This window comes from Microcaecilia unicolor, chromosome 1 (assembly GCF_901765095.1).
Source record: "Microcaecilia unicolor chromosome 1, aMicUni1.1, whole genome shotgun sequence".
Lineage (NCBI taxonomy): Eukaryota > Metazoa > Chordata > Amphibia > Gymnophiona > Siphonopidae > Microcaecilia > Microcaecilia unicolor.
Genome location: NC_044031.1, coordinates 180922196 through 180947090, shown reverse-complemented (window position 1 = coordinate 180947090; position 24895 = coordinate 180922196). Strand labels below are relative to the sequence as shown.

Below are 24895 nucleotides of genomic sequence, written 5' to 3'. Positions count from 1 at the left end.
GGAGCCACAGTGGGAAGTGAACCCAGTTCCCTAGGTTCTTGGCCCCTGCACTAACCATTAGGCTACTCCACTCCTGAGGCCTAATTTTGTAAAGCATGTTTTGCACATTACATATGGAAAAGGGTTATACACAGCTGAATAAAGAAGGCACATAGAACATTAGTCCCTGGGGGCATAGCTTTGGCAGAACAGAGGCAGAGTTGTGGTGTTTGTATATATTTTAGGACCAGGCATGAATTTGTGTGAGAGGGTTTATGTGCTTCTGGGTGCCTATGTTGCCGTTATAAAATAGAACTTGGTTTTTAGAACTTGGTTATAAGCCCCTCTTACAAAATGGCTGTAGCTCTTTCAAGCCCTTTACAAGAACAGTTCCTCCATGTTCAAAGAAATCACACAAATGGAACAGCAACACTATGATCTCTGCATCATTAATCCTAAGCCTGCAACTCATAGAGGAGTAAAGGTACCCAAAAATGCTGATGATAGCAAGACAGCAAGAACAGATATGCTACATATAAAAACAGAAGACATGCTCCTAAGCAGTGCAGCCCCTATATTCCACCCCCTCAAGCACCAGAATCTGTAGCAAAGACCCTAAAGAGAACCTTGCCCGTGGAGGCTCTCTCTACAAGGAGTAGGCATGTGCATTTGTTAGTGAGTGTTTGGTTCGTTACCACACCTTTAAAAATTTAGTGCACGCTAAATGGATTTAAGGTACTTTAACTTACAAACTAATGTGCATAAAGTCAGGGTACACTACAATTTTTTAATTAAAATCAATGTGTGAAACAAACCAAAACGACACCTGAAAATCAGAAAATAAGCCCAAATGAAGCAAAATAGCCCTCAAAGCTTTGTCCTGTCACAGCCCTAACAAGGAACAGGTCTGTGTTACAGAGAGAAAAGGTTTGCTACAAAGCAGCACTGTATTCAGAGCTGTTTCTTTTTACCCTCAGGACACCTATCTCCAAGGTCCCTTAGCTCTTCACAAGTAATTTCCTTGGTCTGCACTGGAAAATACGTGTAAGAGACCTGATGCATCTTGGAGATGGCTGCATTGCTTAACAAGGCCCAACAAAACCGGGGAAAATATAGTCACCAAAATAATATGTGAAAATGGAGAAGCCCTCTGATGAATGACTCACCCTTGCCACAACCTTCAAAGTTTAATTGGGTGGATTTTTTAAAGTATTTTTCATAGGGCAAACTCCAACAAAATGTGCTTAACAATTAGTATTCAACTGTATCTTTCACATTCAAGGAGTGGAGGAGGAGTAGCCTAATGGTTAGTGCAGTGGGCTTTGAGCCTAGCAACCTGTGTTCAATTTCCACTGCAGCTCCTTGTGACCTTGGGCAAGACACCCAACCCTCCATTGCCCCAGGTACAAAAACATAGATTGTGAGCCCTCTAGAGACAGAGAAAGTACCTGCTTTATAAAGTGTATAGCACTGCAAATGTCAGGTAGCACTATAGAAATGATTAGTAGTAGTAGTAGAGTCCACAAAAAAAAAAAAAAAATATATATATATATATATATATATATATATATATATATATATATATATATATATATATATATATATAACTCCCCTTCAAACACCCAACACTGCAGCTTTCATCTCAGCAACTTCCACAAGGACTCATGTGAACTTTATACTTCTATGATCCTTCTCCAAGAAGCATAATATCTCTGCTGCATGGGTACTTGTAAGACTCCCAGCAAAAAGCATATCCTGGAAATGATATCATCACAATTGATATAATTGATATAATTAACTTTATTAACATCAGACTTTATGGAAACATACATAGGCAAATTTTTCTCTTTGACAATGAATAGCAAGCCAGCACCATATCCCTTTAAAAATCAAATAATGGAATTCCACTCTATAGATTCATTTAAACCAGAAGGAGAGACTGATTGTAATTCAAAAATCCAATATTGCTCTCTGAGTCAGTAGTAAGTCACGATCACCCTCATGTTTGGAAAGAAAAATCTGATCTATGATATGCCACCTGAGGTCCTCAAACACATGTTGTTTCTATAGACAATGTGATACCAAAGGTGGAAACATGATACAGGTATTCAATCGGCTCTTATGTTCTGTTAAACGCATCTTTATCCTTCTGGTTGTGCGTCCCACATATATGAGATCGCATAAATTAACAGGCATCACCAACCTCACAGAGCTCTTTGGAAATGTTTTAGACTGATTAGTGATACACCTGGATTCCAAGGGTGTGTCATAGGATGTAGATTTAGTCATTAGCAGACACACCTTATAGTCTTGTTATTTAAATGTTCCACAAAGCAAGTCCCACCACAACACCATCTGATGTAAAATCCCAGATCCACCAGGGATATAGGCACAACATTTCAAACTGATTGGAGGTGCCAAACACAATACAAATCACCCCTCCCTGGACACAGTGAAGGAGCTCACTCAAGACTGGGGGTAGTTCAGCACCCACAGAACTGGCTCCTATCACCAGGGAGCCTTAAGTGGCAGATGAGAGAATGACAAAAAGAAAAGATTCAGGCAGAGTAAATAGCAGGCATGTATTTTGTCTGAGAAACCACACACACACACACACACTAGCTTTCCTTCTCCTCTCCCCCATTGTTCTCTCAGGACAGCTTTACAGCATACCGTGTCTGACATATACAGTACATACGCAGAGAGAGAGGCTCTGACACGCAGACACACTCTGTCACCCTCCCTCTCCTATCTCAGCCCAGCCAGCAGCTCTCAGGTGGAGAGGGAGAGCTCAGGGGATTCTGCAGAGATGCTTAATATTCAGATCACGTGAGTACAGCTGCAGCCGCTAGAGCAGCATCCCTGAGAAAGCCAGGGAAGAGCAAAGCCAAGTCCAAGAGGCCGAACCGCTTGGAGGACAAGGGTGGAATAAAACCAGACAGCCATTTCTGAAGGAAAAGAGGAATTCATGTTTAAAGGTAGTATATTCTGTTTCTGTGTATGACGTGGTATTTCTACAACAGAGGTCAGGGAGGCAGTGAAGATAGGCATCCACGATACACATATGCACACACACAGATATAAAAACACACACATACCTACCTGAAGATATTCATATCCACACACATATATACACTCATTGTCATCAAGATACCTACATTCAGAATGGAGGCTTGGCAAGGGAAATATGTATTTGCAGGAAATAAAAAAACAAAGGTAGATGGCCAGACATACATAAAGGAGAAATATGAAAAACAGGAAAATGAGGAGGCGAGAAGAGCAGAGGGAGGAGGGAAGAAGGGAAATCCCTTTTCACTATATGAATTCTTTGGGTATTTTACAGTTCTATATTCAATAACATTTCTCACACATGCATTTGATTCTCATCTCATATAAAGGAACTCCCTGGCTTGTCTTAGCAGGGGCAGATGTGAGAAAGGCAGGGAGGGGGGCAGCAGCATGAGCCGCCTGTTCTGCCAAGGGAGGAAACCAAGCGTTTGAAGCAGAATTATGCTGGAGCAGGAGGTGGTTGAGAGGAGGAGGGTACCACAGAGGGGCAAATCAGAGACGGAGAAAATTATTTCTGGGCTCACGCTCTTCCCCAGAATACCTTGTGTGAAGCTGTAAGGAAAGTTGCTCCCAACCTCCTTTTACCTTAGAGACACTGAGTCTGTTTCCCTCCACACTGTCAGGGGGTGACGAGTTTCATAGGTTAACTGACTTGGATGAAGAAATATTCCTTTTCTCTCCTGGTTGCTGTGCTAGTTCACTTGACTCTTAAATTCCTTCTATTTCAGAGATTCATCAGCTGCTCTCTAATTCTTGTACTATCAGACACAGGGCTATATTGAATAATGACTTTACCCTCTGATAAAATTACATGAGTTTTGCATGTACAAATATGGGCAGTGCCAAGGACGAATGTAATTTCAGAAGACCCATGGGTAGGCGTGCTTGAGGAGAGCATGGTCAAGAGTTGACCTAAAGCTGGATACTCTCAATAGCACTCAGAAATGGGCACTGGAAAAGATTGGCACTAAGTGTGATTCTATAAACAGTGCCACTTCCTGTGACCTTAGTTTGGACACAAGACTTAACGTCTGCTGAAACCTGGTGTAAATGCTGGTGCCCAAGTTGGGGATGGAGACCCAGTATTCTGCAGCAATGCGCAACTTTTCAGAACACCCCTGACATGCCCACACCCTTCCCATGGCCATGCCCCCTTTCGAGTCACATGCAATGGAATTTGAGCACCTTGCTTTACAGAATAGCATGCAGCCAGATGTGTATGCAAATCCTATTTGGTGCTAATTAACATCAATAATTGATTAACAGACAATTATTGCTTATTAATGGCTCATTAGCCAGTTAAATTGCACTCACGCGTCTCAGGATCATGCACAAATATAGGCACTCAAATCTGGGCACCATCTGTAGAATCAGGGGGAAAGGGCACAGAAAGTTTACAAAATACACATCTGTGCATGACAGGTGTATGTGTACACTGCCTCATTGGCAGCATTTGTAAGATTATTTTATAGCCACTTAGGCGCACATGTATGTTTTTAAAATAGCCTCAAAATAGGGGCCTACTTGGCCTCCCAAAGCAGGTGACTTAAATGTGAAACCAGTAAATCAGCATTTTGGAAACCCCTGAAATACTTTTTGTTATTTAAACCTTTTATGATACTGACTGATGACGTATTTGTGATCTGTCTTGAGTTCTCAGGTTTTCTGTATTTGTTTTGTATTTTTTAAGAATGTTTTATTGTAACCCGCCCTTGATAAGGGTGGGCTAAAAAATAATAAATCTAATCTAATCTAAATCTATTTATGGGTGCCAAGAAGGCATCTATTTAGTGCCTGTTCTATACAGGGAAGTAGGCACCTATAGAAGATTAGTGTAACAGGTCATATGTGTGCCTATATTTTATGCATGGCCACTTATACCAGCCATAAAGCTGGTGCACATGCTCACTCTTAGAATACTGATACATGTAACTGCACTCCAGCCGGGCTCCTCCATGACTTCACCCCTGTGCATGACCACCCTCAAACCACGCACCACCACATTTAGGCAGGGCCGCCGAGAGGGGGGAATGGGGGCAAGATTCCCCCAAGCCTAGCCTCCAAGGGAGGCCCAGCCTCCAAGGGGCGCCTGGTGCAGGCAAGGCTTCTAGTGGCAGGCAGGCAGGAATACACAGGTAGAAGGCTGGATTGATGATCTGCTCCTGTGTGCCGGGTTATCATGAGTTATCGTATGAACATGCCACAGGTCCTTCTTCCTGCCTCATCCTGCCTCCTTCTTTGTGAAGTACTTCCTGATTCCGTATAGGCAGGAGGGGACACAGCAGAAAGAAGGACCTGTGGCGGCAGAGCAGAGTATGCATTAACGTGATAACACGGGTCCCGGCACACAGGAGAAGAAGAGAGAAGACATCGAAGGAGCAGATGCAGTAACTGACAGTCAAACTGGAGGAGGGCACCACAAGGGTAGCCACAGGGGTGCAGGAGGGCCATTAAGACTGATTGTTTTGCCCTGGGGCCCTGCCCCATCTCTCAGAGTCACTGCATTTAAGGACCATTTTAAAGAATAGTGTTAGCTGGAATACTGTCCTATTTGCACCTACACACCTATTCCGGTCATTTACAAATGTTCTTGGCACCTAATCATTTGTACTGTCTTTATAGAATTATCCCCCAAGTCTGTGTCTGTGGAAAACAGTCTTTATTGAATAAGGGCACATAATGAATAACAGTTCCCCACTGTCTTCCTCCATACATTTCATGATTTTATTTGTGTCCCTCTCTCTCAAATTTCTTCAATCAGTTGTCTCTTTTGTAAGCCAGAGCACCCTAGGTCTCTTCTGTGTGTTTTCTAGGTCTCCCATTTTCTTTATAGGAATCGTCTAAGGTACTTGTGCATTATGTCTGCTAGCTTTCTGTTGTAGTAGGGGTGTTCAAATTGCCTTCAACGTATAAACATTACTGTGGTAGATTTTCAGAACAATATAGTCACCTTACAACAATGTTAGACAGCTGGAACTTTGAAAATCTCCTGCCACACTGAATGGCTAAAGAGTCATCTAGTTTTACTTATCAGCCAAATTGAGATGCTGAAAGTCTTGGCAACCCCATGGGTTTAGTTAGCCTGGGGAGAGTAACTTAGTCTGCAAGTGCAGGGAAAACTAGTTTAAATCTAACCTGCTGTGCTGCAGCTGAACCTTTGCTTAAATCTAGCTGGCTTGATTTAAGCTATGCACACATTCACAATTGGCTTCACTGCATTAAGGAGTAATGAAGGAACTGGCTATATAAGAAAGCAAAGAATGATGGATGCATCAAATGATTAGTGAAAAAACCCACAAGAGAGTAGTGGTAGAACCATATGATATCTGAAAGATTATTTATTCATTCATTTATTGGGGTTTATTTATTTATTAGGTGCAGGAAAATGATCTCAGCTAGAGTAGGAGTGGATAAGCAATATTTTCCGTAGAGATTGATAGAATTCTTGGATCTGTATTACAGATTTGTTTTGTTTGTTTAATAGATCTCCCCAGGACATACTGGTGTGCTACAGATACCTTTGCATGAATAGCAATCATAGGCAGCGAATGTGGAATAAGATCTCTTTCTCCCAGGATCCCACATGATCCACAGACTGTAGAAAGTCCTTGTCATGGGGTCTAGACTGTCATAAAATAGCCTGGTTTACCTACACTGGTATCACCAGACAAGAACAGAAAATAGGAACCCAGGGATTTATTAAAGCATGTTTCTTGGACAGTTAGAGGACAGTTAGAAATTGGAAACAACTTGAAAAACTGGCTTAACCTTCACAGGTGTTTCACTGCTGTTCAGCACTGTGGTCCGGACAGCTCCACCAGCCTGTTTAAAGTAAAAAAAAGTGAGGGACAGACAAGCTGAAATGCGTTTTTTTTTTAACATATTTGAAAGATGTCCAGAATAATTCAGTGGTGTAGCCAGATGGCTGATTTAGGGTAATTTTGTCTCCACTCTTCCCCCCTCCCACCCCCGCACAGCTCCTCAAAACTAAAAATAGAAATAACTGAGCTGCCTCCCAGCCAAAGTCCTCCTCTCGGATGGAACACTTGCAACCTGGACAACCGGAAGTGATGTCGTCAAGCTGCCACCACTGTCACAACCAGGCATACTCAGTTTCATGCATGCATACATGCACTTAAACTGAGTATGTAAGGGGGCAGGAAGGCTGGTGGTGGAGGCTTGAGAACACTCCTGCTGGCTGGCCAGGTTGCAAGTGTATCAGCTGGGAGGAGGTCTTCGGCTGGCAGGGCTTGGGGATCCCTGCCATCCACACTAAGGTAGCACCAATTCTGGGGGGGAGCCTGAGCCCAAAGTAGGTGGGCCCCACCCCACCCAAGCTCACCTGTTGTGAATCTGATATAATATAATATGGACATTACAAACTAGATACCTAGAGGTCTATTTTATCACCAGAGGCTAGCTTTGTACCAAAAGTCAGGTCTATTTCAAAGATAATAGGGGAAAGGATAAGAAGTTGGGCTTACTAGCAGAATAGGGAACCCTACAGCAGAATCAGAGGTACACACTCTACAACCTTTGCAGGGAGTATAAAAATACTATTTGGGCACCAGGGCCGTGCCAACACAGTAAGCGAGGTAAGCACGGCAGGAGGGCGCCGTCCTCTGGGGGGCGCCCCGCCGCGCCATGCTTACCTCGCCCTCTCCCAACTGCCCGCCCTCTTCTCCCCCCCCCAACAAGATCCCTTTTAAATTTACCTCCGGCAGCGAACGAAGGCGCAGCGTCCGTGAAGGAGGCAGCGCTCCCATCTCTATTAGTCTTCCCTTCGCTCAGTGTTCCGCCTTCTTCTGACATCAAGGAAATGATGTCAGAAGAAGGCGGGACATAGAGCGAAGGGAAGACTAGAGACGTCGGGCGCGCCGTCTCCTTCACTGACGCTGCGCCTTCGTTCGCTGCCGGAGGTAAATTTAAAAGGGATCTTGTTGGGGGGGGGAGAAGAGGGCGGGCAGTTGTGACATGGCCCAGGGAGCAGGAGGGCAGCGATCACCTTCATGGGGGGGGGGAGGGGGGCGTGCAACTGTTCGTCTGCGGGGGGGGGGGGGGCGCCAACTGATCATCTGCAGGGGGGCGCCATAGACCCTTGGCACGGCCCTGTTGGGCACTGGTCTTTTGGTGTAGAAATCTGTTCATGGATAGTGTGCTGATTATTTGTACAGAATGACAACAAAGCTCCAAATTACTCTTCACCCCACCAATTTACAAAAAGACTTTTCCTTCTTGTTGTAGGATCTGCAGATAACAAGTCGGAAACAATCATGTCCGACCAAGTGCCAGAGACCAGACCCAAGCCAGCTGTGCCCATGAAACCCACTGGCATCAGCACCAACCTTCTGGGCTACATTGGCATTGATACCATCATTGAGCAAATGCGCAAAAAAAACCATGAAGACGGGCTTCGACTTTAACATCATGGTTGTTGGTAAGAGATCAACATAGATCAGATTTCAAGAATCCCCAGCACTTATTACTCATACAGTGATATCAGGGGACCCTGCACTATGCAAGATAATAAATGAGGTAACAAGATCCCTTTCCTGAGAAGCTTACAGTGTAAATGTGAGCACGGGAGGGGTTAAGTTACTTGCTCAAAGTCATGCCTTGCATAACGGATGAGATTTAGGTGATGTTTCTTGAAGGATTACTCCATAAGGTGATAATTTAATAAAAGATTTTCACACTTATAGACCTTTTCATGACCATAAAAGGGGCCTTATTAAATTACACCAGGGGTTACGTGCATTAAAGTACATGCAATATACTTTTTTGTGACCCGTGTGTAGGCATGTTCAGGGATGGAGTTTGAGCAGAGCATGGCTGGTAATTTACACACATTACAGTAGATATTCAGCTGGCAGTAGTCAGAGTTTTTTTAATGCTGACCGCCATGGACAGAATTTGCCATGGAAATTCAGTGCAGGGCCATGTCCGGGCATTGTAACTAAATATCTGGGGCTAATTTTTTATATATTGGTCACTGGAGCTTATGTGGATCTCAGCCAATATTCAGCTTGGATCTGCATAAGATAGTTATGTGGGCCTCGGCTGAATATCAGCTGTGACACACATAAAAGATGCAGGTGTCCTCTGGTCCCCTCTGCTGCCCCATAAGGCAAGATTTCCACTCCCAGCCCCCCAGGTCCATATGCACTCCCCCACTCATGATAGCCCCACTGGGCCTACTTAAATTCCCCAGTGGGGGGGCCTATCATAAGTTGGGGAGTGCCTATGGACCTGAGGAAGCTAGGAGGGGGATCTTGCCTCATCAGGAGGAGGGAGGGAAGGGGACCTTGCCTTGTTGAGGGGGTGGCAGAAAGGGAGGGAGGATCAGAGAGGGGCTTCAACTTTTTCCAGGAGTGGAAGGGAGTTGGGGAGGCTGCAGCAGGAGGTTGTGATAGCCATTTTCATGAGGCAGCTAGTAGGGGCAGGAGTAAGTGGGGTATGCTCCAGACCCCATTGAATCATCAAGGACTTTAGGTAGGCCCGGGGGGGCTATTGTGAGTAGGGGGAAGCGCGTATGGACCTGGGGAAGTTTGGAGGGGGAATCTTGCTTTGTCAGGGGGATCAGAGGGGGGTCTTCATCTTCTTCTGGGAGGGTGGAAGGGAGGATTATAGAGGGCTTCATCTTGTTCCAGGGGGTGGGAGGAAAGTAGGGAGGATTAGAAGGGGGCATCAACATGTTCTGGGGGGTTGTGAGGGAGGGAGAGGGTTAGTACCATTTCAAGCTGGGACCCAGAAGTTAACCAGGCACTGGCCGATGTTCAGACCGGTGCTCAGTCTCTCCACATAAAGTTTAGGACAGCCTTTTTGTCTGTCCTAAGTTTGGGACCCTTTAGTAAAGCTTAGCACATGTAATAAACATTGGCATGCGCTAAATGCTGCACATCCTATTTTATACCTAGGGGCCACATGGCACGTAGCTCACACTAATTTCCTTTAGTAAAAGGACCTCTTTATGCGGTTGCTCAGCTGCTTAGCAGACTGAAAATCACCGTTAACCGATTCTGCTCCATCCTTGGACCACCTACAAACTATCTGGTTTCAGCATGTGCAGTTGGAGGGGATATTCAGCGGAGCTGTCCGGTTAAGTACTGCTAAATGCAGTTAGCCCTGCACAAGCAATTTAAACAGACAGGAGGCAATGTTCTGTTGTGGATTAGGAATTGGTTAATAGATAGAAAACAGAGGGTAGGGTTAAATGGCCATTGTTCTCAGTGGAGGAGGGATCTGTACTGGGGCCGGTGCTATTTAACATATTTATAAGTTATCTGTAAATCGGAACGACGAGAGAGAGGATTAAATTTGCAAATGACACAAAACTGTTCAAGGTTGTTAAAACACATGTGGACTGTGAAAAATTGCAGGAAGACCTTAGGAAATTGGAAGAATGGGGCATCCAAATGGCAGATGAAATTTAATGTGGGAAAAATGCAAAGTGTTGCACGTTGGAAAGAATAATCCGAATCATAGTTACCTGATGCTAGGGTCCACCTTGGGGGTCAGCACCCAAGAAAAAGATCTAGGTGTCATTTTAGACAAATCTTCTGCCCAGTGTGCATTGGTGGCCGAGAAGCAAACAGGATGCTAGGAATTATTAGGAAAGGGATTCAATATAAGACATGAATATTATAATGCCTTTGTATTGCTCCATGGTGCGACCCCACCATAAGTATTGCATTCAGTTCTGGTCGCCGTATCTCAAAATAGATATAGCGGAATTAGAAAACATTCAAAGAAGAGCAACCAAAATGTTAAGGGGATGGAACTGCTCTCATATGAGGATTTTGTATGGTGATGGTGCTCATTTGCAAAGCAAATGGGCATCTTTAAATGCTTTTAAAAAGTCTAGCTGCTAAAAATGCTCAAATCCTGATTTTTGGAAAGTCAGAATTTGGTTGTTTCACTCTGCAGTTTGTCCAAATAGCAAGGGGGCATGTTGTGGGTGGGGCTAGGGAGGGCCCAAAAGTAGGACATCCAACAGGGATTTTTGAATGGGAAGAAACATCCATGTCTAAAAAGAAGAATATTTTTATCTAGACCTGCGTCAGTCACATCCAAGTTACACAACGTTTCACCACTGGAGGGATTAAGGCATGACCCTTCCTTAATGCCCCAGTGGTTGCTAGCCCTTGGTCAGCTAAAAGTATTATGACCATTCTGAACAAAGTAATAAGCAGGTCATAGGAGTAAGGTAGTGGTTAGTGCAGTGGACTATGCGCCAAGGGACCTAGGTTCAAGTCCTACTTCACCTTTTTTTTAAATATAATTCTGAGCCTTCCAAAAACAGAAAAATACCTACTGTACCTGATTATATAAGATACCTGCAAGCCTGAAGGCTATTGAAGGGATGTATATTCAGGTACAGTGAGTATTTTTCAGGTCCTGGAGAGATCATATTTTTAAAAAAAAGAGTTATAGTGGGGTTTGAACCTGTGTCCCTTGCTTTACACTCTACTGTACTAACCACTAGGCTGCTCCTCTATTCTGAAGGCACATCTGTGTGGCTATATTTTTGAAAATGATGCCAGACAAAAATTCATGTCCCTGCTTTTTGTCATTCAAAAGTTGGATGTTTCACTTTGGACATTTTCAGTGCAAAAATGTCCATCCCACAGCCATAATCGAACAGGAAATCTAGATGTTTTTCTTGTTTGATTATGGCTTTGAGATAGGCAGGCTTTTTGGACATTATGAGCAGGACTTTTTTTTAAATTCCCCTCCACATATTTGAATTTACACACAGGGGTCGATATTCAAAGCGATTTAAGCGACCAGAAATGGCTCCTGACCAGTTAAATCACTTGTTCGGGGCCAACTAGTCATTTTCAGTGGCAGTTAACTGGTTAGTGCCGTTGAAAATGTCTGGTTAGCACCGAATTCAAAACCGGCTATTTTGGGGGAGTCAGCACTTGGCCAAGTGTCAATATTCAGAATATAACCAGCCAAGACAACTGAATAAACAGGACCACATAAAAGTTTGTCCTATCTTTATGCAGTGCCCCATAGCCGGTTAATGCTGAATACTGCACTTCACCATCTATGCTTTAGTTGGCTCCACAAACCTGGAAATTCAATGCTGAAGCCCAGACATGGCACAGCATTCAGTTTCTGGGCATAACACTCACAGCGGTCATCAAAACCCTGAGTGCTGCTGGCTGAAAATTGATCCCATATTTTTTACCAGTGAGATATATAGGCACAAAGTCAACAATCCCAATCCCAAACTAATATAGGGACATAGGACCAAAACAGCATTAAAGAAATAATATATACCTTGTAGTCCACAATTCAATGGAAGAACCCAGCTGTACCTGGAGCCCAGATGAAGCAAAGATAATAACGAGAATGTGTAGTAGCATTAAACCCGGAGCAGAAGCCCATCAAGAAGCGTTGCCAGGTTGGGATGTCTGGGGGACTGGAGAGCAGAATGCGCAGGCACACCCAGGTGCAACAGACCGTTCCCTGGATTCACATCATCTGACAGAATATGCACCTGAGTAAATTGAGGAAGCCTATTTGCTTGCTAAAAAAGAAAGAACCAACTTCTCTTTTTATTATTTTTATTTTTATTATCATGCCGGTATTAGCGGCTGCCACTACTGCATTATGTAAGCCACATTGAGCCTGCAAATAGGTGGGAAAATGTGGGATACAAATGCAACAAATAAATAAAATTATAAAATTTTACAAGCAAAACAGGCACTTCCTCCATGTGAACATTGGACTCGGGATCTGGGAGTGGACATTATTTCAGACATGCTCCAAAGTCTTGTGTTCCTTTTGATTAGTATTCACCACCTTGGCTAAAGGAGTAAAGACATTTATAAGTTTGCCTTCTGGGCTTATATAGAACCTGATAGGGACCAAAAGATGGGTATTGTTTGTATAAAGAGACACTTGTATAAAGTGTGGACAGCAGGCAGCTACTTGACCTATCTATTTTAGTCATGCAAATATATACAAAGATTTTGGGAATGAATGCATAGATATATCATTTGAGTGTTGTATAAACAGATTTCCTTCAGTCCTTAATTGTTTTTGATTCATAATTGCTCATCAATTCGATGCTCCACAAGTGTGTCTGAAATCAGTTATTTTATTACCTGTTTCTTTTAGCTCGGAAAAGTATTTTATTACAATGATGCAGTGCCTCTCTGTCATCTTTGATGCAATGTCTGAACTTGGTTTTTGCTATGATGGTACAGGAGCACCACAGAGTGGGGTGGAAAAATATGAGACGTTAGCTCAAGTTTCAAAATGTTTGGGAACCAGTATGGAGAGGAATGCCTCATCGGGCACACATCTGGATTCTTAATTATTGAGCCAGAGGGTCCTGTAAGAGGGTTTTTATCCCTCTTTGTTCTTGTTCATTTGACTTGGGTGTAAGGAACACTGCCCAAGTTGGACCATTTTTCTTTTCTTGGGGTTGTTACTTTTGGGAAGGAGGAGATTAGGTTAAATTGTTTCATTTAAAAAAAACAAAACAAAACTCAAACAACGTGTAATGTTCCAGTTATTGTACTATGATATGGTGGCATTCACTGTTCTAACAGTTGTTCTGAGTTATGGTCTTAAGTATTCTTCTGCTACTTTTTTGTTCTCAATACAGTGAAAAAGAAAATTATCAAGGTGTTCAACTTCTAGTCAGCTTTTCATCTAACTTCTAATGGCTATCAAAAGATTTATTTTAAAGCAGGGATTCTCAGCCCAGTCCTTGGGACACAGCTAGCCAGTCAGGTTTTCAGGATATCCACAATGCAGGGGTGGACTGCCCCGGGCAGTAAGGGTAATTGAGGGCCCCCTGGCTGCTGCCCACCGCCCCACTGCTACACACTACAACCTCTTCCCTGCCACTGCAGTTGCTGCCCCTCTCCCACACACTACAGACCCCTGAGTCTCAGTGGGCCTTCCCTGGTCCTACCTTGAAGGACCCTGGTGGTCTAATGGCTTCTTTGGGGGCAGGAATGAACCCGACTCTTTCCTGTCCACTACTGCTATTCTGCCCGGCACTGCCGTGTTTTCAGAATGGGTACCAAGACTTCCGTGGGTCTCGACAGTCTTGCAAGACTGCCACAGGGAGTCTCGGCAGCCATTTTTAAAACACGGAGGCTCCAGGCAGAATAGCAGCAGCAGACAGGACAGAGTGTTGCTCTTTCCTGCCCCCGCAGAGATAACTAGACCACCAGGGCTCTTCAAGGTGTAACTGGGGAGGGCCCACTCAGGTTCAGGGGCTGTAGTGTGTGGCAGCAGCAGGGGTGGGGGGAGAGAGCTTTTGGGCCCCCTAGAGCCTCTGGGCCCTCAGGCTCAGTCAGCCCCTGCCGCAATGAATGTGCATGAGATAAACTTGCAAACAGTGGAGGTAGTGTATGTAAATTTATCTCATGCATATTCATTTTGGATATCCTGAAAACCTGACTGGCTGGGTATGTCCTAAGGACTGGGCTGAGAACCACTGCTTTAAAGCAATGCGTATTATATACCTGAATGAGGATTGATTATAAAAAGCTTATGCTTTGCTCTCTTACTGTTCCTCTGCTACACACACACATGCATATTGTATATTTTTATCTACTACATTGCTTGTCCCAAAAGGCTTCAGAGTGGTTTACAGCCACAGTAAAGATATATATATATATTTTTTAAAAGCATTTGATAATAATTACTAAAATTAATCATGAACAGCTGAGAGCAACCAAAATTATAAAATGTATAGAAAGAAAGCAAGTTCTAGCATATTTTTATTTCTAGAGCAGGATTTCTCAACTGAGTCCTCGAGACACATACAGCCAATTAAGTTTTCAAAATATAGAAAATGAATATGCATGAGATAAATTTGCATGCAGTACCTCCATTGTTTGCAAGTTTATCTTATGCACATTCATTGCACCGGCGTCCAGATGAGTGAGGCACCATTTTCTCCTGGCACCAAAGGAGGTCTGCTTTGACCACACAGTTTGAAAATAAGTTACTTCAGTTGAACTCCTGACAACGCTTAGTGAAATGCAGTGACTATGTCGGGTTTCACAAAGGAGGGGGAGACTGCATGAAAAGAATATTGAGGCTATATTGAGGCGATACTTTTATCTCAAACATGAGTTGGAGGAAGTAATTTTAGGCTGTAACAGTGCCCTCGGCAGGAGGAATTTACAAGAAAATAGCATGGACATGTTGAAGAATTGTTGCTTATAAGTGACTGGTGCAACATCAGGATGTTTATATGGTTTAAATTTGTATGGCCATAATTAGTAGTAGTAGTAGTATATAATAGAAGTTAAGAGAAGCTGCTTTCTACAACTGAAGATTAATGGAAAGTATTATACAGCTTTAAAAGGAAAACGATAAACACTTAAGTTTGGATAGTGAAATTCCAGCATTAGAGGGATTATTAGTAAACGGTATTATTGTTAGATTGGCATGAATGTGAGGAGTGTATAAGTACTGAGAGAAGAGAATTTTATGTATAATTTATGTATTTAATAAAGAATTTTGATAATTAAAGTTAGTAGTACAGTTACTGAAATAAGACATACTATTTATAACTAGAGGAACATATATACTCAGTGGATGATTATATATGCACATTTGTTGTGGATATCCTAAAAACCTGACTGGCTAGGAGGGGCATAATTGAAAGGGGCGCCCAAGTTTTCCTGAGGACGTCCTTGCAGGACGTCCCAGCGAAGGGGCGGGGAAACCCGTATTATCGAAACAAGATGGGCGTCCATCTTTCGTTTCGATAATACAGTCAGGGACATCCAAATCGTAAAATTTAGGTCGACCTTAGAGATGGTCATCCTTAGAGATGGTCATCCCCGATTTTCAGCCATAATGGAAACTGAGGACACCCATCTCAGAAACGACCAAATGCAAGCTGTCATGGAGCTGGGTATGACATTTGAGGCTGGCATAGAGGCTGGCAACAAATATTTAAAAAGTTTTTTAGGGTGGGAGGGGGTTGGTGACCACTGGGGGAATAAGTGGAGGTCATCGCCAATTCACTCCGGTGGTCATCTTGTCAGTTTGGGCACCTTTTTGTGGCTTGGTCGTAACAAAAAATGGACCAACTAAAGTCGCCCAAGTGCTCGTCAGGGACGCTCTTCTTTTTTCCATTATTGGTCGAGGACGCCTATGTGTTAGGCATGCCCCAGTCCCGCCTTCGCTACGCTTCCGACATGCCCCCTTGAACTTTGGTCATCCCCGTGATGGAAAGCAGTTGAGGATGCCCAAAAGCGGCTTTCGATTATGCCAATTTGAGTGACCCTGGGAGAAGGACGCCCATCTCCCGATTTGTGTTGAAAGATGAGCGACCTTCTCTTTTGAAAATAAGCCTGCAGGTGTCCCAAGAACTGGGCTGAGAACCCCTGCTTTAAAATAAATATTTTGATAGCAAATGGAGACAGTACATGCAGATCTATCTCATGCATATTCATTGTGGATATCTTGAAGCCAGACTGGCTTGGTGTGTCCCGAGAACTGGTTTAAAACTCTTGTTCTAGAGAGAGAAGATTCCAAACAGTGGGGCCCATATGAGAAAATGCTCCTTGTCTGGTTCTGTAAGCATTACAATAGAGGGTATGACTAGACAAAGCTCTTTTCTCCTTTCTTTGCTCCTCCACCCCCATCCCATACCCCTCTGTCCCAATTCTTGACTCCCTTGCCTCACATACAATCTCTTGTTTTCTCTGCTATGTGCCTCCTGCCTCACTCACTTCTTTGTGCACTTCTCTCTCTCTGCCCCCTTCCACATACACACATTCTCTTGCCAAAACAACATACACCACACTTCAGATATTATTACAAGTATAATCCTCTTCTGGGAGTGCCTGAAGTTGCTCTGAATCCCAGAAAATAATAAAATTGTCCTTATATTTCAGCTTGCACTTGGCTTGATAGGATAACACAAAGTCAGCACTCAATACAACATGAGGGGTTTTTTTTGCTTTTGAGAGGACCTTTCTTTTGTGTCTCCTCTCCTCCAGTTACAACACAATATAGTTTTGATCTTAGTACCTAATTTCACTAATGATAGCCTTCATACTAAATTCCTTGTAGGGCTCTTAGACAAAGGAAACAAAGAGTGGATTTCTGACATTCCAAATGTAGAAAATTACCTGAAATATTCAGAGCTGAACATTCACCAGCAACCCGAGGTATCAGTGGTAGAAAATGTGCACTTAGAATAGTATTGGTGGAAGGGTTACATTCTTCAATGGAAGGCTGCTTTAAATCTTTTTCTCCTCATTTTCCAGGTTCCCCTGTTCCCTTAGAATAGTGATCATCATCCCAGTCCTCAGGACACATCTAGCCAGTCAGGTTTTCAGGATATCCATTATGAATATTCATGAGAGAAATTTGCATGCACTGCCTCCATTCTATGGAAATCTATCTCCCCGCCAAGGATCGGGTAGAGTGTCACTGCCTTAGAAAAAGAGTGATCAACATAATATTCAGTTGGCACAGCTCTCCTGCCCCAGTCTGTATTCACCAGCAGTTTTGTTTTTTTTTAAATGAGAGTTGGCAGAAGAAACATGAAGACAACATACCAATATGGCTGAGCCCAGGATAACTTCTCTCCTGACTACCTGGTTCAGCATGTCCTGTCTTCACTGTCTGCAGCAGGCTAGCAACCACACTGTGTCTGTGTGTGCAGTGTGCACAGTTTTACTGCTACCAGACCCAATGCATACTGCACCAGTGCCAGCAGCCCACTGTGTGCTAGTCCCAGCCCACTGTCCACCACATCTTTGCCTGCTCTACGTGCTTCACCAGCATTCCTTTTTGGTTTTCCGATGTCTAATGATGTGGAGGTACAGTGATTGAAGGGTGAGCCACAGCATCCATTTACTGGCACCAGCTTTTTTTGGTGAGTGGCACATCAATGGCCAGCACTGACTGAATGAGAAGAGCAGCCAGCCAGTCATGGTCCTGGTCCCTAGTGCAGTGCAGTCCTGCCTGGAAAGAGGAAAACACAGCAGCAAACAGCAATGGACTGGTAATTTTCAGCAGCCTGTGCTCAGGGCTAAATTTATCTATTAGTAGCTGGGTGGCTGTATCCCCTTAATGCAAAGGGCCCAGGGCCAACAAGGATAGTTGTATCCACTGTTCCCTCTAAGCCAATGGTTCCCAAACTTGGTCCTGGAGGCACCCTAGCCAGTCAGGTTTTCAGGATATCCACAATGAATATTCATGAGAGAAATTTGCTTGCCCTGCCTCCATTGCATGCAAATCTCTTTCATTAATATTCATTGTGGATATCCCAAAAACCTGACTGGCTGGGGTGCCTCCAGGACCAGGTTTGGGAACCACTGCTCTAAGCTGAGCAGAAGACCTCCACCTATAGTCCTGACAGTGGGAGGTGCTATTTCATTATCACATTTTCAATAGTGAGGGACAGGCAAGCTCTGCATGACTCCAGGGAGCCTGCCTGTCTCTAGCAATTGATAGCACAATATTGAAGCAGCACCCCCTACTGGCAGCAGTGCAGTTGGAGAACTCCCACTCAGCTTACAGAGAGCAGTGATTGCATCCCCATCTTCTGTTGACTCCTCCTCTGCCAGACAGTTCAGTCACGACCACAAAAAAACTAAAAATGATGGGTGCAGGATGTGCAGAGCATTCACTGGGATTGAGAGTAACATCAGGTTCCAGCAAAGCAATGCAAACACAAGTGATCAGGTCAACATCTCCTCAATGGATGCCAGCCTCAGTCATAGACAATAGAAAAGGGAGAGCCAATGGAGCCATGACCCAGTTAAAATTTTGCCCAGATCAGCATCAGCAACTAGAAAGCTTGGAGGTGGGGCTGGAGGTTGGTTTGTTGGCCCCTTCAACTAAAAAGGCATTTCACTGTCCCTGGGCTCAGCAAAGACACAGAGGAAACAGTTTGGGGGGGGGGGGGGAAACTGATCAAATCTTGGCCTTGTGTGTCACCATCACTGAATGAATAGGTAGCCAGGCAGAGGAGAAGTATCTACCTTCAATTTCTCTTCAGGTGCCATCTTAGGGTTTTTTTTTAAATCTGATAGAACCTCTCCATTATTGATTGAACTTCATTGGCTCTTGTTTCATGCTCGTATTATTTTTCAATTAAGTCTAGTCTATAAAATTCTCACAATTATTCCACCAGTTTTTTCACCAATCTTTTATCCAATGTCGTGAAGGATGTCCTACTTACAAGGTGACTTATACTCTACTACCCCTTGGTCATCGGTCTATATTACAAAACAGCAATGCCGACCAGTAGTTAACTACTTAGTTAAACTACTTTTCAGTAGTTAATCCAAAAAGTGTAACTACTCAAAAATAGTTGGTAGTTGCCCAGCAGTTAAACATTTTAAGTAGTTACTTACTAAATAGTTTAACTACATTTTAAGTAGTTAACAACAAAAGAAAATATCTCAGTTGGATTTGCTTAATAACGTACTAACACCTCAGCTAGTGCAGTTCCCTTGTGATATAATATCTTTAGTTCTGGAGCAAATGATTGGATAAAATGAGAAATTGTACTGTGATTGGATGGATAGGAAGGAAGTACTGTGACTGGATAAATGAGAAGTTGCACTGTGATTGGATAAAATAAGAAACTACTATGATTGGATGGATAGGAAAGAAGTAATAGTCTGTGTTTGGATAAAATGAGAAACTGCATTGGGGATATTTCTTTTGTGTTATGGCGTAGCTGGTGTTTTTTGTTGATTTAGGAATCAGTTGATGTTTAAATAAGCCAGAATGAATAGTTTGATAGTGAGAGAATTTTGTGAGAAATTGAGATTGAAAAGTGATAAACCGGATGAGAAACATTTTGTAGCGAACTGTAAACTCTGTGGGCAGCGTGAGATGAGTGGCCATAACACTTCATAACACATCTCGTGCTGAGTATTGTAAGCTACTGATACACCGATTGTCCGCTTCTTAGTGTCTCATTTTCATATAATTTTCATTTATATAACACTGGTTTGGCAGATTAAAATGTGGCGGCAGCACATATTTTACCAACAGCTGCAATTTGTTAAAATGCTGTTGTGATTTATAACTATCTGATAAATGATTTGAAAATCTATGTTTAATACTGTTGCAATGCAGTTGTTATGTAAAAATTAAAGTAAAAATAAAATTTAAAATCACTTAATCTCTCCCTTAATTTCATTCCTTCATTTACGCATTATATTCTGTTCAGTGAGACTAAGGATGTTTAGTCTAACTTCCATAAAGTAACTTATGTGCAAAACATTGCATTAAAATAGGAACAACATCCTAGTCATCCATCAAGGTTCAAGGCCATGCAGTCAACAACGGCAAAAAAGAATGGCAGGAAATGGAGTGCTGAAGGAAGTGATCTATCCAAGCAACCAGAGCCACCAGTGAAAAAATGTATCCAAGTTCCACTCAACAGTTCTCTGCCCAGACAAGGAACTATTTCACAGAAACAATTTGATCATGAAGTCTTGTTGATGATTGCAGAAGATATGATGCCACTTGCAACAGCTGAACAAAGTGATTTCAGAAAGATTTTCAGGGATGTATGCCTGCTGTCCAACTTCCAAGCAGACACAATTGAACATGAAGCTTAAACAAACTGTATGACATTCACAAAAACTTGCATATTACAGAATTAAAACAGGTAGAATATGTTTCGGTAACAGCAGATCTTTGGAGCACCACAAGCGTAGTTTTCTTAGTATGACCGTTCTTTACATAAACAAGAAGACACTATTGTGCCGTTTCCATGCTTTGGCTTTTCGAAGGTGTAAACATTCCTACACTGGGGAGAAGATTGATAATACGATGGCTGAACTATTCACAGAATTCCACATAACAACTAAGATCATTTGCTGCATTACTGACAATGCACAGTGGAGTGGAGGCGTGGCCTAGTGGATAGGGTGGTGGACTTTGGTCCTGGGGAACTGAGGAACTGAGTTCGATTCCCACTTCAGGCACAGGCAGCTCCTTGTGACTCTGGGCAAGTTACTTAACCCTCCATTGCCCCATGTAAGCCGCATTGAGCCTGCCAGGAGTGGGAAAGCGCGGGGTACAAATGTAACAAAAAAAATGCACAAATGGCTTGCATCTTCTGAAAAACAATTGCGCTACTGGCAATGAAGAGAATGGCAGTTCATTCTCAACAAAGTTCAACAGCCAGTCACTTTCCAAATCAGAGGTAGTCGAAACTGCTGATGCTGGATTTCCGTTTGATGCAGTCGAAGATGAATCTTGCGCTGATAACATTGACCCCAACTGATTTCACAAGCACAAGAGATAATATGCCAGTCACACAATCAGTGTTGTAGCAGTTGTTGACAGCCGTGAAGTATGAAAAGAATTGTGCTACAAGCAACTGTTTGACAGGGCAACAGGGAAAGTACAGGTTCTTAGCAATGCAGTCAATTAGAGTACTAAACATGCGGATGTTGTTGAAGAGATGGCTGGCCTTACATTCCTCAATTCAAACTGCATGAAGTGGGTTTCAGATTACTTAGCCATCATTCGAATGGTTACAGTTGAAGTGGAGAAAATACGAGAATGTCAACAAAAAACAGGACTAGAACTGAAGACAGATATTGAGATGGTGTTCCTCAAGAACTAAGTCAGTGTCATTAAAATACTAGGACTAGGGGGCATACAATGAAAATACAAAGTAAATTTAATACGAATCAGAGAAAATTTTTCTTCACTCAATGTGTAATTAAACTCTGGAATTTATTGCCAGAGATTGTGGTAAAGGCGGTGAGCTTAGCGGGGTTTAAAAAAGGTCTGGATGGCTTCCTAAACGAAAAGTCCATAGACCTTTATTAAATTGACTTGGGGAAAATCACTGCTTATTTCTAGGAAAAGCAGCATAAAATGTATTGAACTTTTTCGGGATCTTGCCAGGTATTTGTGACCTGAATTGGCCACTGTTGAAAACAGGATGTTGGGCTTGATGGACCTTTGGTCTGTCCCAGTGTGGTAATACTTATGTACTTATATACTTATGATCACATTTACATGTACCATACATCAGTTTTGCTGCTGTGTTCTGCCTCAGCCTGAGGAAAACTTTCCTAGTTAATTATGATATCTGGCTTTTCATGGTCAAATGAAAGAGTCTACGAATATCCCCAGAACCCTCAAAGATGTTTGTAAAGGAAAATGAGAGCCCAATATTTTCAAAGATGAACTCAAAGGATCCCAGGAAGAAGGGGAAAGACATTTGTTTTATTAGTATTTAATTTTAGTTTATATTGAGAACCCCATTATTCCATCAGTCTAAGGTGATCAGCTATTTTGCTTACACTGTCTTCAACTGATTTGGATAATGGAAATAAGATTGTTATGTCACCTGCCTATAAATACACATTATCTTTAGAAAAATCAAAAAACTTCCTTAAAGTTGTCATTAAAACTTTAAAAAAGGATTGGGGAAAGTTGAGTGAATACTACTATTACTGACTTTATAGAGTGTCCCCTGTGCTTTCTGAAAGAGTAAACCACCAATCTGCACGTACCCATTCTATTCGACTCATGAATTTATGTTCCTGTATCCTAACTCCCTCAATAATGCAGACAGTTTTTAATATCAACAAATTTCAGTCCAGAAGACAGAGTAGCATAGAGGACAATGCTGAAAGAAAGCAGATACACATTAAAAGAATACCAGTGTGACATCTAGAGATACTGGTACAAAAGCCAGAGATACCAGTGTCATAGCTGAGGATACTGGTGCTAGAGATGTGGAATACTGGTATAGAAGGAGGGAATACCAGCTATAACACAGGTAGTACTGGTGTTGCTGCTGGGGATAACAGAGCTGGTGCTGCCTAGATTTACTGGTTCCAGGGGATCAAATCTGGCACTGGGAATGGTGGTGACAGCGCTGCTGTGTTCTCTTTCTCTCTTATGCCAACAGGTCAGAGTGGGTTGGGCAAGTCCACACTAGTGAACACTCTCTTCAAATCCCAGGTGAGCCGGAAATCAGCAGGCTGGAGCCGGGAAGAGAAAATCCCCAAAACTGTGGAGATCAAAGCCATTAGCCATGGTGAGTGATAGCGAGGGGGTAGGGTCTCAGCATTCTTCATTTTCAGCATTTACACATGTTCAGCCTGTGCATGCTTTCATCTATCGTAAGCACAGTCTTAATAGTTCAATTATTTTGTAACTTTCTTATGCATAGGCGTAGTTTGACTGTTTCATTTGGGGGGGCAAAAAAATGGGCGGAGCATATTAGCATATCATTTGCATATATACATATGCAAATGAATATGCTAATATGGAGGAAGGAAATGAAATTTACAGGCAAAATATCACAGATGCACATTTCAAAAAGCTGACATTTCAATTAATAAATTATGAATAAAATAAACTTTTATTTACCTTTGTTGTCTGATCATGTAGTTTTTCTATTCGCTTTGATCCCAGTGTCTTCTGTTTTATGCAGTGTCTTCTTTCCAGTAGGCTTCCCTCTGCTGCCCACCCTCCCAGTCCCATCCATCTCTTGCTCCTTCCCTCTGCTCCCCACCCCTCCCAGTCCCATCCATCTTCTGTTCCTTCCCTCTGCTCACCATCCCTCCGTCCCATCCATCTCTTGCTCCTTCCCTCTGCTGTGCCTGACCTCTCCAAATCCCATCCATCTCCTGGTCCATCCCTCTGCTCCCCACCCCTCGCAGTCCCATCCATCTCTTGCTCCTTCCCTCTGCTCCCCACCCCTCCCAGTCCCAACCATCTCTTGCTCCTTCCCGCTGCTCCCCACCCCTCCCAGTCCCATCCATCTCCTGCTCCTTCCCTCTGCTCACCTCCTTTCCCAGTCCAATCCAATTCCTGGTCCTTCCCTCTGCTCCCCACCCACCCCTCCCAGTCCCATCCATCTCTTGCTCCTTCCCACCCCTCCCAGTCCCATCCATCTCCTGCTCCTTCCCACCCTCCCAGTCCCATCCATCTCCTGCTCCTTCCCACTGCTTCCCACCCTCCAAGTCCCATCCATCTCTTGCTCCTTCCCTCTGCTCCCCACCCCTCCCCCCCGCGCGAGGTCCAAGATGGTGACTCCGTTTACCCCCTCTCTTCCTCCCTCCCTCCCTCCGGCGCAGGCAGCAGTCTTTTCCAGCGTTCCTGGCAGCTGTAGCGATATACACGCTGCCTTCGGTCTGCCCCGGAAGCCTTCTCTTCAAGTTCCTGTTCCCACCTATGCGGGAACAGGAACTTGAAGAGAAGGCTTCGGGGCAGAGCCAAAGGCAGCGTGTACAACGCTACCGCTGCCAGGAAGACTGCTGCCTGCGCCGGAGGGAGGGAGGAAGAGAGAGGAGTAGACGGAGAGACGCTCCTCTCCGTCCGCTTGGCTTCCCTGCCCTCTCTGTCTGCGTCCCGCCCGAAAGGAAATGACGTCAGAGGAAGGCGGGACGCAGATAGAGAGTGCAGGGAAGCCAATCAGACGGAGAGGAGCGCGTGCCTGCATGTGGTTTTTTTTTTTTTTTTTTACTTTTTTTTTTTTTAAACTAATGGCGCGGCAGCGCCTCGCGTCGTTTGGGGGGGCACTGCCCCCCCTCGCCCCCCCCAGTCTACGCCTATGTTCTTATGGCAAATCAGTTCTCTTATGCCTTCCTTTCTGGTTCCCATCACCACCAGGCAGACTTTCCCCAGGTCCTCATGAACAGGAATCCAGTCCTACAATGCCCTCCTGTGGCTGAGATGGCAGCTCCCTCAGAACCCCTTCTAGCACCACTCCTGAAGTGGCCAGAAAATGCAATTTCACGAGGGTATACTTAGCGGGGCCTATATTCTCAGGATATGAAAATATGCTGGTCAATATTCAGCCTGCAGGCCCTGGATATTCAGAGTCAGATGCACAGAAGTCCCGTTA

General features: G+C 43.6%; 1 protein-coding gene across 1 annotated transcript in view; it reads left to right on the top strand.

Moving 5' to 3' along the window:
• The first annotated feature begins 2947 nt into the window (after positions 1-2947).
• Positions 2948-24895, top strand: part of SEPTIN3 (septin 3) — a 70647-nt gene continuing 48699 nt past the window's right edge. The window contains 4 exon segments of the mRNA XM_030189978.1: positions 2948-2957; positions 8293-8438; positions 8440-8485; positions 22952-23080. Of these exon segments, the coding sequence (XP_030045838.1) occupies positions 2948-2957; positions 8293-8438; positions 8440-8485; positions 22952-23080 (331 nt within the window).